Source organism: Folsomia candida, unplaced genomic scaffold (assembly GCF_002217175.1).
Source record: "Folsomia candida strain VU population unplaced genomic scaffold, ASM221717v1 Fcan01_Sc003, whole genome shotgun sequence".
NCBI lineage: Eukaryota > Metazoa > Arthropoda > Collembola > Entomobryomorpha > Isotomidae > Folsomia > Folsomia candida.
In genome coordinates this window covers 12,502,210-12,517,011 of record NW_019091195.1, presented here as the reverse complement: position 1 = coordinate 12,517,011, position 14,802 = coordinate 12,502,210, and the positions used below count along the sequence as shown (strand labels likewise).

Genomic DNA, 14,802 nt, shown 5'->3' with positions numbered 1-14,802 from the left:
TACAATTTGCTAGTTAGGGTCTCATAATAATAATATAATGGAAGTTGGCTAATATGAGTAGGAAACTTTTTCCTTCATTCCCTTTTAAAATGGAAAATTAGATTTCAAAACTGCTTAAGCAAATGCTATTCAACTTTTATGATGGCGCAACGAGATGAGCAATAATGCTGCATGCATGATAAGTCTGCACTGTCATCTCTCATAAGAACCCTCTCCTTGTTGGTTAACTCAAAGCGCTTTGCCCTTCGGATATCATGTTGTGAGCATGAGTCCCACACATCTTTGGCATAAATATAGTTTATCATTAAGCAAGTTGCTCCTATTTGTTACTCGTACTCTTCCTCATTAAATATTAAGAGAGCCGCAGGGCTGGCTGGTGAAAGCATAAAATGGTACGGATGACTCCTTATCAAACAATTTATGCTAAAAGAAAGTGGGAGCTTTGTTTTTGTTATGTATAGAGTTGTAAAATTTTCAAATGGCGGAAGGTGCAGGTGGTGGTGGTATCTGGGTCTGCTATACATACAGATCTATGGCCCCATTTATTTACCCTGCTGCTGCTGGCGAGGAGAGAAAGCATGGCTTGATTTCTCTCTAAGCATATACTTACGTACCTCACGTTCTACCCTGCTGCTCCTCAGCTCCAGCAAAGTATGCACTCATGGAGAGCGAGATGGATACGCAGGACAGATCACAAACATAATTAAACGTGTGCTTTTAGGGAAAATTAAATGAACAAGATCTGAAACTGGAAGGAAAGTGGAACGATGGTGAAAGTGGCTTCTCGGTCCCTTTTTCTTATTGCATTAAACTGGGAACAACATTTCATTTGGTTTTTATTGATTAACTAATTTCAAAGCCATTATTATTTTACTCATCTCACTAACCGCATAGTGTCGTCTCTTACTTTTTATCAGAGTCAAGGCTTAAAGAATCTTCATGTTCCGATCGACTTTCAATTTTATTAACTGCACCAAACATTAAAAATTGTTTTCTTGCAGTAGCCTGAAATCCGGAACGAAAATACAAATGCGTATCAAATATTTTATGTATACTGACTAAGTATATGGGGAAATTAATGCTACTTTAGTAAATACTGGTCAAGGTGGGTGACCCACACTGGTTTTAGAAATTAGGAAAATTAAAAAAGATAATGCAAGCGTATCAAGCTGCTCTGCAATGGCATGTTACGTATTTTATGTTTGTATTTTTATTCATTTATGAGGACAAAGGGTTCTTTCTGTTGAAACAATATTTTCATTGATTTGGTCAAAAGCTGTCCTCTACATGAAAGGAAAAGTTTATTGACAGAAAGTGAAGGATGGGTACTTGCCAAGTTTGTATTTGCCAAAGTGGGCGACTTTTCTTACATTCACTGTCTTCTCTGGAGCAGGAATGGCATGATTCTCAATATATCATTTACAACAAGATTCTTTCTCTCCAGTCGAATAAACAAATGTCTTTAGTTTAGTTTAAGAGAGAAGTCCGATTGTTGTAACATTAGCTCCCAACATAAAACTCAGAGGAACATGGCGGACGGACAATCGTGTGTTGGGTTGCATAACAAATATTTATTCGTGTCAGTCAAATGCACAACTTTCACAGTTTCGCAACATATCATCCAAGTTGAGATCTCCAAACAATCGAAATCACTTCACTCACAATTGTCAGATGAACTTTGAAAGAAGTAGTGAATGTTCTGATCTCTAATTCCACCGCAGTTTTTTTTTGCTCATTCTCTTTCTTCCATGTGAAGAAAGCACACGTTTATGTTCAGTATACGTAGCAAATCCCATGCATCAAATACTTATCAGTATGCAGCACCACAACCAAATCTATTCTTGTGGATTCTTTAAACACGCAGAATGATTTTCACTATATATATATATCCATGTGCAAACCTGCAGGCTTAATAAAGTCCGAGCCAGTAATTTCTCTCGTCTGTTACTTAATTTAGGGAAGTAGTAAATAGGTTGCCTTCCTTTTGAGACCCTTGGCCAATATTTTTCAAAATTGGCATCAATATTGTATATGCGTACATTAATCTAGGCACATATCTAACATATAAAATTTTAGCTTTTTTCACCCTTAGTCGGGTTAAAAACTGCATCCCTGCGTCACCACACATTCGAAACAGTAGGGAGAAACGAAACGAACGAGCTTTGACTTTAAAAGTAAATAATTTGTTCAATATTAATGCATTTACTTACGAGATGGAATTTTCATTTTTGAGAGCAAATTATAATTTGATTTGACAAATTTCTCCGAAACTTTTCAATTTACAAAGATCAAGTTCTGTAAAATTTATGAAAATCAAATTACTAAGTTAGCACAATTTTCTAGGAATGACATTATATATCACTGTGTATAGCGATGCTAATAATAAAGTTGATTGTACTACCTATCTAATTAGATGAGGTAAAAGTAAGAAACAATCAGTTAGTACCCTATTTGTTACTGATGCGAAGTCTTCAGACTTATGTACATGAGCATCCCAGAAGCTGCCTTTGTTGGCATCATCTCCTTTGATTACTGAGTTTGTGTGCGTCGTGGAAAGACAGATTTCCCTAATTTTGTAGACTTTGCTAATTTTAGAGGTTTTAGAGAGCCACTCACTCACCCTCCCTCCAGTGTCTAAGCACTCTCGGTAAAGCATATTGCTATTAACTGCATAAGTAGTTTACGATACAGATAACGACCTAATTGGTTCAAGTCTCTTCATGCTGGTTTGACGGAATTCATGGGTTTATCCCAAAACACTATTTCTCCTACGCTTATTTGTACCAGTCCTTGTCTTTATTGATACGTTTCATATATATGCAAAGATAACACAATTCATGCAAGTGCATGCATAGCATATTACTTTTGCCCATTAAAAAATATTCTTCATCTTTCAATTTCAAACTTTTTAATCTATTTTTTTCTCATTCATTAGGCTCAATTTAAATTGTGCAAAGTTTATCCCTTCAGGTTCAACTATCCAAAGGTTTATGCTCGAAATTTTCACTTGTTTTTCTTTACTTTTTAAGATAATTCATGATTTCTCAAATTATTCTTTCCTCACGATTATGGGAAGCAGGATAAAAGCCTTGGAAAACCTTAGTATCCTCGTTTATTTAACCACCACTGTGCCAACAATATCTCTGGGTTAATCAAGGAAGAATTCCTTTCGATGTCTCACCTCACCCGTCTGCTGACTACGCACACACATAACATAACACACTAACTGTGTTTGTCATAAAAGTTCATTTTACAACGCAACTTTATATCGTATCATCCAAGTCAAAGTCGTACGTTTTAGAAAGAAGCCGAGACATAATTCTGAAGTTGGTTTGATGAAGATGTAACAACATTTCAACAAAATTCAGCAAATAGAGCCTTTGGCAGTGGAGAAAGTGCAATCACCGGCTCTGATCCTGCCCTCCTCCCATCAAACACCACACACAAACTGGCTGGGTGGGTGGCTAGTTGTGTTAACAAACTAGATTTGAAACGATGTTTTGGAAATCAAAATCTTTTTCGTAGATCCAAGAAGTGTAATTTTATACTTTTATGTTCCCTTTGTGAAAAAATATCCTGATTGAAAACGGAGATACAATCCTCATCCCCATCCAAACTAATAAACTCAATTCACTCGATCAGATTTCTGGATGTACAGCGATCTGACATGAGAAGAAGCAGAGAATCCGAGAAGCTTATTTGTCATCCTATTCACAATTGATTTTTCCAGTCTTGTATGTGGGCGTGGTGTGTGTAGTGTTTGAAACCAGTAAGTTTAATCGTGCTATGCACGTCTCACTTGCCTCCGAAATACATATTACTGAACAATGTATTACTGAACAATCCTCAAATAGCTTATACAAAAAAGAGTTGTGCTTTTGAGCCGATTTTCATGGTTGATTGGAAGCATGAAACTTGAAATAGGGACCAAATATGTTTATATTACTACATACAGCGACGAAATTAACAATTAATATGGAGGATTTATTTTCTTTGAATACTAAGTACTGGTGGAGTAATTGCGATGGATGCAATTCATATGACAAGATTAAGATTTGTCCACGTTGACTTTTCCAGACAAGGGAAAATCCAAACTAGTTTCATACAAATAATTTACCCTCGAATTAAGATGACAATCTTGCCCTATGCTTGATATAGCAGGATCAATATAGGTCATGGATGCAAAGGAATAATATATTTGCATCGCAGTAACATGCGTACACAATTACACAAAAATTGATTGGTCAAAACGAGTTTGTCTCAAATGGTACTACGATATTCAATGGGACGTGGTGTGTGGGATACAAGACGAAAGGAGAAATGCAGGCAGCCACCGTCATCTACAATTTTGTCAGTTACTTTATATGACCGTCAGGTAAGTTCGTCCGTCCGTCGGTATCTACTTTATGGGAGCGTTTGCTCGGCTGTCCATTTATCCTTACGAAAATCTAGATAAGCAATCTGTAGCCTGTTCATAAGAGCATGTCATTTTAATTTGAAGGGCAGGAATTGAATTAAAGATCGAGGTATTAAACACGACGGGTTTCACAAATAAATTTAGCTCAAAATTAGTAATCTCACCACCCCTCGCACGAGAACGTGGTTTGAGGAAAAGTAAGTATTATGCATATGATATCCTAATCTAATTTTGCTCTTGGGTGGTTAATATTAATACGTATATATTGTTGTGAGGGGTGTTAAAGCTGAAATACCGACCTTAAATCGAATGTGCTTCCGCTACTTGTTTATATCTGTTGACCATAATTTTTACAGATTGCATTAGTCGCATTAATATCCGTAGCAATAGCATTATAATTTTATTATAGCATTATAATGCTATTATAATTTTTTTTAATCAATAGAGGTTTTCCCAACCCACCTCGACCAACATCGAGTTTTTCTTCTACTCCCTAAACCCCAAGCTAACTAAGTGTAATATGAATGTGCTTATCTTGCTCATAATTTAAAAGAGTTGAGGCATTATAAATAAATATTTATTCTATTTTTTTCAGTTAGTTGGGTTGGGTAGCGCATACTTGTGCATGTGGACGAATCGCCGTCTGCCTCTCTCTCAGTCAAAAAGTGACCGGTAAAAAGTGCGATCTGTTTCCCTCTCTGCTGCTTACTCACAACGGCCGCCTTTTCTCTCTCTCCAGCAGCAGCAGTTACAGAACAGGACACAGGATTGAACACGATTTATTCAGTGGAAAGAAAACCAGTCTGTACTACTTATCCAGAAGACAAGGAGGAGGACGACACTTTCACTCGTTTTCGCCGCAGGACTAACACTTATCATCATCGTCGTGACGTTGTCATTGGTTTGGTATGTCAAATTTCTATATTTCTACTAGTAGTTGACAATTGTGTGTAGTTATTTATAAAAATATGTCGTAGCGTTAGCTTTACGTCTTATAAATCAAAATTTTATCTCACAGGAAGGTACGCGAGTTTATGCATTAACTTCATCACTGATATTAAGCATCATGGACCCGTCGGAGGGAAAAGAAGAATTGAAACTATTTGGTTGGATGAATTTTTCACGTGCTGATTCAAAAAAGTCTTCTAGTGTAAGTGATAATAACATCGTTTTTACCCTTAATTTATGAATCACGGTGATCTAAAACAATTATTAATGATGGTTAATAGAAATGTGAAGTACTACGGCTATCAACTGTGATCGGGAGGGATCAAAGTCTCGATTTACGAATCCACGACCCAAGGATTTCCCGTCGTCAGTGCGAACTAATCATTACTGGAAGCGAAACTGAAGAGTATACGGTATTATATTGCTTGCTCACATTTCAAATATACAATATTCGCCCTATAGGAATGATATGATTTATTCGGTGAATTTAACTATTATTTTTTAGGCAACTATCAAGAATCTGACCTCGCGTAAAACTACTGTTGCCAATGGACATGCACTGGAGGTGGACGAAACAGTCGTTTTGAATGACAGCGTAGATCTTCGTCTGGCTAATTACATTGCTTATTGGACACCGAACTTAACAATATTTGGATCACCAACATTAGGATTAAAGTCAAAGTTGAAATTTGACTTGGGAGACAACAAACAAGAACTAGATAAAGAGAACCAATATGTTGATGCAGGAAATAAGGAAACGCCCATTCAGGCATCACCTGGACATGAAGATAAAAAAGTTCGTCCAGGTCCTTCTCGTCGAGCTAAGGAGTCGGAAACCAGCAAGTCACCGCGTCAAGAAGATCCACTTTCCCCTCCGAAAGAAGACCGCTCATTACTGGAATCTGATATGAAAGAATGCTCGATCAGACTGGAGCGAGTGAGCGTAACACCTCATGTGAAAACGCCTAAGGTTCAACTGGAGGCACTTTCAGTTGAACAAATAAGTAAAGCAACTGCTCTAGGTAAACGTACCATTAAGGTCAACGACGAGCCTGAGATGCTGCCTAAATTGCGAAGAGGTAAACAAGTTGCTAGCGACCAAGAAAAAGTGGAGAAGCCGAAAGCTACGCGACGTGGCAAACCTACTGCCAGGAATACTGTAATTGAAACAAAAAATGATGCTGATAATGAAGTGATCCATGAACCTAAACCACGACGGGTTAAACAACCAATTGAACCTACAAGTGACACAGATGATGCTGATAAGCCAAAAGTGACACGACGAGGTAAAACTGTCGCTAAACCTGTAAAAAGTCAAGCGAGCAACGACACTGAAAAACCTCGTCGAGGTCAACCAGCAGTTCGAGACATAGAAGAGGCTGATAAGCCAAAAGCGACGCGACGAGATAAAGCTGCTGCTAAAGATGTTGAAATTGAACCCACCAACCACAGTGATATGGATCAAACTGAAAAAGCTAAGCCAAAATCTCGACGGGGTCAACCAGTAGTTAGCGACACAGATGATGCTGATAAGCCAAAAGCGACACGACGAGGTAAAACTGTTGCTAAAACTGTAGAAAGCCGACCAACCAAGGACACTGAAAAACCTATTCGGGGTCAACCAGCAGTTCGGGACACAGAAGAGGCTGATAAGCCAAAAGCGACGCGACGTGGTAAAGCTGCTGCTAAAGCTGTTGAAATTGAATCGGACTACAGCACTGAAAAGGCTAAGCCAAAATCTCGACGGGGTCAACCAGTAGTTAGCGACACAGAAGATGCTGATAAGCCAAAAGCGACACGACGAGGTAAAGCTGCTGCTAAAGCTGTTGAAATTGAAGAAACGGAAGAAACTGAAAACTCTAAGCCAAAATCTCGACGGGGTCGACCGGCAGTTAGCGAGACAAATGATGATGCTGATAAGCCAAAAGCGACACGACGAGGTAAAGCTGCTACTAAAACTGCTAAAATTGAACGGAGCAACGATGCTGGTACGCATGAAACCGAGAAACCTAAACCTCGTCGGGGTCGACAAGCAATTGAACCTACAGCCGATACAAAAGAAGCTGGTAAGCCAAAAACGATGCGAGGAGATAAAACTGCTGTCAAAGTTGAACTTGAATCGAAAACCACTGGACTCAAAACAAAAAAAACTGAAACTCCCAAAGTTCGTCGAGGTGGCAATGAAAAACTTGAACAATCTTCACCGATATCTGATGTACCAGCAAAACGCGCACGGCGTGAAGAGGCGACGACTGAAGTGAAAAGCGGACGAGTTACGAGAGGCAGAAAGTACTAATTGTGGCTTGAATTTTTACGGGAAAAATGTTATTTTGCTAAGAATGTTAGTTATAGTTAGTTGGTACGCTGTACTTTTTTTCTATGTTTACCTTTTTCATTTTTATAACTTAACAGCCAAATATCTATGTATATATACAGATTACAAGCTAAAATAGATATGGTTTTCACTTTATTATTTTTCTACTCATCTACTGTTTGGAAATTCTACCGTTGACAATATTATCGTATTGCGTGACCTCGAGTTCAAAATTTGTTGGAAAATAATACATACTTAGAATATGTAGAATTTCTATTAAAGTTCATGATGGTATAGTAAAAATTTTTATAAATATTACTTCGGGTGGTATACTTTGCTCAAAAAATTGTTTCACCATGAATCCATGTCATTTTGTTAATAGAATACAAAAATCAGATCCATGCTTTATGCATTTCTGTATGGGTTGCTTTAATTTGAAATGCATTTAGCCATAAGAAAACAAAGGGAATCATACAGATTATTTTTGAAATAATTGCTGGGGCCTGTTGCATAAACATGTTACAATGACAGTTGACAGGGCGACAACGACAATTACAATTTATAGCTGTTGCATATAAAATTCATTGACAAGTACTGGACCTCTGTCAAACTTTGACAGGTTCCTGTCATCATCTCTCATAACAACTTAAAAATTTGTTTAGATTAATTTGTGAATATTTCAAAATTAATATTTAAAAAATCACAAACAAATTCCCTCCACACTACATTTTCGCACACCTTTAATGTGCCCACTTTTTTCGCCAAGCCATCACCAATAATTATAATGTATGCAGGGTTGTGACCCAGGTTTTTATTGGGTTGGATTTTTTGGGTTTTAATAGGGTTTATGAGTGAACCCCATTGGGGTTTACCATGTTAAATGGGTTTTATTTGGGTTTTAGTGGGATTTACCTTAAAAATATCTCTCATACGTTAGACGAAGCTGTTTCACGGCAGCTAGTAGTTTATTTATTAGTAGTATATTATTTGTAGGTTTTGAAAACCCGGAATAAAATGGGACAAAGCACCATCCTTACTATCACAGGTTTCATGTGATACAAAAAATAATAATTTAAGAACCGATACAAATTCTAACACGGACAAGGAGGATTTGCGTCTGACTGGAATTGAATATGCAATGGTTTCGAAAAAGTTGAACTTCGTTAAAACCCAATAAAACCCATGGGTGGTTACTTTTTGATTAAAATTCTGGGTTCTTCAGAACCCTTTATGTATGCATGCATGTCACTGGAGGAGTAAATACATCTTTTTGCTCCTCTTAAAAACAAACATTAAATCGTATTGTGTAGGTCGTGTTCCACACAAGTCCTTCTTGCGACCTCATTCCAGTACCTCATTTGGCGAGGCGTCAATAGTGGGTGATCCATAAATTATGTCACGCAAAAATCACGATTTTCTAGACTCCCCTTTAACATGTGTCACATAGGCACGATATCATTGTAGCCTTGGACCTCCCCTCCCCTCTCGCGTGACTTAATTTATGGACGGTCCCTAGATAGTAATTCATACAAACGATGTTGATATTTATCCAATCGAGAAATGACGATTCGTTGAAAAATAATTAAACGTGGTGGATTTGAAATCAAACACATTTTTCGCTATAAAACCCTCGACGTCACAATTGCAATGCGATAGACACCACGCATGACAAAATTCAATTTTCGACATTTGACCCCGTCCGCACGGTCAAAGGATCATCGTATTCGTACATCTAAATGTGGGCGATTTCTGTAATTCCTACCCCAAACTACGTCTAACACGATCGCAACAAAAAATTCGGCATTTTTAAATTTGGAGTCGTCTACACGGTCACGCGGTCATCGCACATCAAAACCATGTTGATTTTTGAAATCCTCGCCCAAAACTATGTCTAAAACGGTCGAAACAAAAAATTCGACATGTTGATTTATAAACATATTAACCCCTTTGTGACCGAAATAATTGAAATTTGCTTTCCTTTGGAGACCAGAATTTTATCAGTTAGTTGTTGCTACATAACCAATTTAATTTTACCAATAGTGTAGCTACGTCACCAAAATGATTTTAAAGTAAGCGTAGTTACGTCACCGATTTCACAGTGGGTGTGCGTCGTTTCCTAACTTTGTCCAATATGCATATGGTAAAAATTTCAAGTCAATCGGTTCAGCCGTTTTGGCTCTATCGTGCCGGACAGACAGACGGACGGACGGACATGACGGTTCCATAAGCCCTGACTCGGGCTAAAAACTTTTAATTTCCAAAAAATTCTCGTTTTTGCGTCTTTAAAAATTCATTTTTTTTTAAAATTCCGTCACGGGCGAAAACATACCTATTCTGGAAAACGCCAAAATACGCTTATTTCTGAGCGTGAACAATTTAAAATTAGTCCTACAATGCATTGCAGCGAACTACAGTTGTAGTTTTTGCAGATATATAATTTTTGGTAATGTGCATAAATAAATGATCCGTATTAAAATTTTGTAAAATAAAATTTTGACTTGTATGCATGTGTGTATTTGGTCTTCTTGAAAATTTTTCCGCAGTACACAAATGTGTGTAGTTGGTCCCCAACGTAACGGGGAATTAGTACACAAATATGTGTACTTGGTCCTTTACGGAAAGAAAAAAACTACACAAATGTGTGTAGTTGGTCCCCAACGTAACTACAAAATAGTACACAAATGTGTGTACTTGGTCCTTAACGGAAACCAAAAAAGTACACATATTTGTGTACTTGGTCCCCAAGGGAAAGCAAAAAACTACACAAATATGTGTAGTTGGTCCTTAACGGGTTAACGATTAAATCAAATTCGACAGGGAAAAAATATCTGAAATATCTGTGTCAACTTTTAAATACAATCTGACAATTTGTTGTCAAATTGAATTTTATGCAACAAACTTTGGAAATTTACTTGACAATTTTATGTCATGACAGCAAAAAAATTCCTGTCGCTGTCAATTGTCGTAAATTATATGCAACCGAAATTCGTGACAATTTTGAAAATTGTCACGACATTTCGACAAGTTGTCGCGTTGTCATGTTTATGCAACGAGCCCCTGGTCAAAGTTTTCACAATGCACGCATTGTGAGCATTGCATTGGTGACCACCATCTAGATGGCTGAATAGCTAAAGTTGGAAAAATTTGGTAGCGAATTCGGCTAAAATAAACGACAAATTTCAGCTAAATTAGGGATGCATTAAATTTAAATTTAACCCCGATTCACGCATATATATAATACTCGTTTTCCGTTGACAAGTTTTCGTCTAAAGATGAGAAGGTCCAAGAATGAATCAGATCAGCGTCATACCAGCGTAATGCAGCTCTATGGTGTCATGAAAGTTACACAGATAAGTGGCAGTATCAAGTTTAGCTAATTTCTCATATACAGAATACGATTTTCTCTGAAACTTGGTCACCCATACAAGCAAAACTATATATGCATTTTAAAAAATCCATATTTCCGTTTTTACGCACAATAATTCTCAGCCCCATATTACGCTTGGTCACAAAGTACGGAAGTGTTAATTAAAACGGCTAATCGCTTGCTATGCTATGTCACGTTATACAAAGTTATCGCGTTCGTATTTATTTGTGCCAAATGATGGATGACACTCGACTGACTCTAGAATTGTTCATTCAAGAAGCGTCCTGGCTACACTACGTCGTCCTACATATCATTAGCATAAATATTCATTAAATGAACGGTGAACGGCCGTCCACCAACCAACCACCACGAATGATTCGTTGCGTGTAATAATTGGTTGGTGTGATAAAGTGCGAACAATAACAACGCAAGTATTTTTATTATGCACTTGACCATACGTGAAGAGTGAGATGGGATGCTTCATTAGAAAAAATGTGCTGCACACCACACTCGCCGACCCGATGATACACCATCGTCTAACTAAAACAATTAAATTTTCAATCAATTTATCGAGGATGAGCAAAGCAAAAAGATGCAAACAAGTTCATGGTGCATAGTTTTTTGATGACGAAAGCACACGAATGGGACAAATGAAAAAGGCAAACCACTTTGAGAATTGTAAAATCGTGGACAGTTCGCATTTCCTTCCGCTTGTTATCGAAAGCACAGACTAGGCGACACGACGAATTTATACGTGCCGTAGTTTAGTATTTGTCAGGTCATTAAAAAGACTTTATTACTACGAGTGATCAGGATTAATTGTTCTCTTTATACACATGCCCTCATAATCTTACCCCCAATTTTTAAAGTACGGAGGACAACGTATTTTTATATAATTCTTATTACACCTCACAAATTCGCATTATATATGTTACTCAAATCGTCGAAATATATGTACAGCCCCGACTCTTAAAGTAAAACTAGATATATGGTAAAAATTAAGTAAATGTGCTGAGGACAATTTAGCATGGGTAATCTGAATCAGCTCAACTGCTAAATAGGAAGAATATTTAATAATCGCTTAAGTCCTCGTTAGAGCGATGATTAGTGGCCGTGATTAGTGTTTCAATTAGTTTTTTTTATTTTCAAGAGCAATGATATCCGCTGAATAAGATTAGTTTCAATTTATTTATTTATCAAGCAGCGAATTAAAAGAAATATCTTTAATGCAGATGCAATTTTTATTTCCATACATTTTTATTTACGACGACTTCAATTTAATTTGCGTACGATGATGAATTTTAAAAAAGACGTCATTGAAAACTACTGAAAATTTTCAATTTACTATCATAGATAGAATTCATAACATCATTAAGTCATGGCTGAATTTTCAGAAGGATCCGGAAGTAGGAACTATAGGGGTATACGGAGGCCAGCCACCCACCATAAGCCACCCACCAAAAGCCACTCACCAAAAACCACCTTCCATAAGCCACCGTAGGAAATAAGCCACTTCTAGAAAAAGCTACTCTTATCATTGTCATTGATAAAACCTAGTTCAAGCAACTTTGCGGGGCCTTTTAAGATCGCATTATTCACTGAAAGTCACACCCGTAATATAATTTCGTGATATATTATTAGTACAAACAGTCACAGAAAACTCGGAGTTAAAAAAAAACAATTGAGAGACTGTATTGATATTGTTAAATATCAAATCAGCTATTTACATAACATTACAAATTTTAGGAATGTGAGAACGGTTAGGGCAATAAGCGTTCCGATCCCTTTCGGTGCCTTTAAAATTTTTAATTGATGTTGAATTCTGCAGAGGTCATTCTCCTTGAATATCTTCAAATTATGTATCCCTACACCACTCTTAGAAATCCAGTATCCAGTATTAAAACTATACCAAGCTGTATTCAGATATACTAAAAAAACTCAACTAAAGTGGTATTGGTAAGTAGATACTATTGTGTAGTAATAATAGCTCGGTATTAAAGTTTTAATATATTAGTATCAATTTTTTACGGACGGGATAATTTTAATACCAAGAGGTAGTAATTTTAATACCGAGAAATCAATAACTGATGATTTTTCATGATCTGGTGTGACTTATACCAGGTTTCTCAAACATGATTTGCGGAAATCTCCCGTCCACCGACTCCCGCCCGCGTTCTTCCGCCCATTTACACCCGCCCGTGGAAATCTTCCGCCCACCGACTCCCGTTGACCCTCTCCCGCCCGTGAAAATCTCCCGTCCTAATCATCTCCCGCCCGTAATTTTTTTGAGTACCTGATCTTTTTGTTAACATTTAATAATAATACATAACACAACATATTTAAGTTAATATATATAAGTATTTATTTAGTCAATAGCATTAAGCATCAATCATGTAACCCGTGAAAAGCACAGTCAGTATACTTTTACAAAACGAAAAATAACAATACGCGAAATAATAATGAATACATTACAAATCGGACACCCTCACTTAAATTAATAAAGAATGATCAAAATCATTACAAACGAATAATCTGTACAAATTATCGGAATCGGATACGGTAGGCAACTTATCATTAAGAAAAAGGTTGTTATTAAGAAAAGGGTTGTTATTAAGAAAAAGGTTGTGGCATATGTATTTCATTTCCTGTACCTGTATGTTGCCTAAATATTCTTGTATATATTCATTGAATAATTTGTAATTAATAATATAAATAATTCGAAAATTTGTTTAATTAGATTATTCGTTTGGAATGATTTTTGTCCTTCTTTAATAATTATTCTATTATAGTAATAATTATAATTAATAATAGTATTCATTATTATTTCCCGTGTTGTTATTCTTCGTATACAAGTATACTGACTGTGCTTTTAACGGGTTACAGGAGTGATGCTAAATGCCAAAAAATCTTGTACTCGAAGAAAAATTACGGGCGGGTGATGATTAGGGCGGTAGATTTTTACGGGCGGGAGATGGTCAACGGGAGTCGGTGGGCGGAAGATTTCCACGGGCGGGAGAAAATGGACGGAAGAACGCGGGCGGGAGATCGTGGGCAGGTTGCTTCCGTATACCCTCAAACATCACTCACATCCCAAACTTTAGCAGAGGTAGAAAATATTTGAAAATCTACGTCAATTTCGGTGCTCCGAGGTCTCAGGTCATACGAAATTTTAGCTGCGTACAACATATTTCAGAAATTTGCATAGGTTACTCTATCGAGTCCCCTAGAATTTAAATATTAAATTTCCAGCTCGTTTAAACACAAGGAATAAGCGTAGTCCCACCCCCGGTTTATTAATAAAGATGATGATTATAAGAGTAGCTTTTTCTAGAAGTGGCTTATTTCCTACGGTGGCTCATGGAAGGTGGCTTTTGGTGAGTGGCCTTTTGCTGGGGTGGCTTATTTCCTTGAGTGGCTTATGGGGAGAGGCTTTTGTTGAGTGGCTTTTCGTGGGTGGCTTATGGCTGGTGGCTTACGTCCGCAAATCACTACAGGCCATAACACTAAAATTAATAAACCCTAAATTGTTTTTATCTTGGACAAAGTATTTGGAACCTGGAATATCTGCTTGTTTAGCAATTTTTAGTAAATCACCTACCTTTTATTGCACAATTTCTGGAGTTTTAGGGAAAAGACATCAAAATTGCACGCCACATACTTATTATACATCATCATTCATTTATAAGACATATGTACATACGCATGCACGAGAATTGTCGAGTATATCGCCCATCTTGTTAAGCATTTCAGTTTCAA

At 37.1% G+C, this 14,802-nt stretch overlaps 1 protein-coding gene across 1 annotated transcript; it reads left to right on the top strand.

The window, feature by feature from the left end:
* Positions 1-5,018: 5,018 nt before the first annotated feature.
* LOC110847220 (cylicin-2) lies at positions 5,019-8,080 on the top strand. Its single transcript, XM_035849647.1, has 5 exons — positions 5,019-5,089; positions 5,157-5,323; positions 5,436-5,567; positions 5,647-5,778; positions 5,871-8,080. Exons 3-5 carry the CDS (start codon positions 5,484-5,486, stop codon positions 7,659-7,661), a joined length of 2,007 nt encoding a protein of 668 aa, XP_035705540.1. The 5' UTR covers positions 5,019-5,089; positions 5,157-5,323; positions 5,436-5,483; the 3' UTR covers positions 7,662-8,080.
* Positions 8,081-14,802: the final 6,722 nt, after the last annotated feature.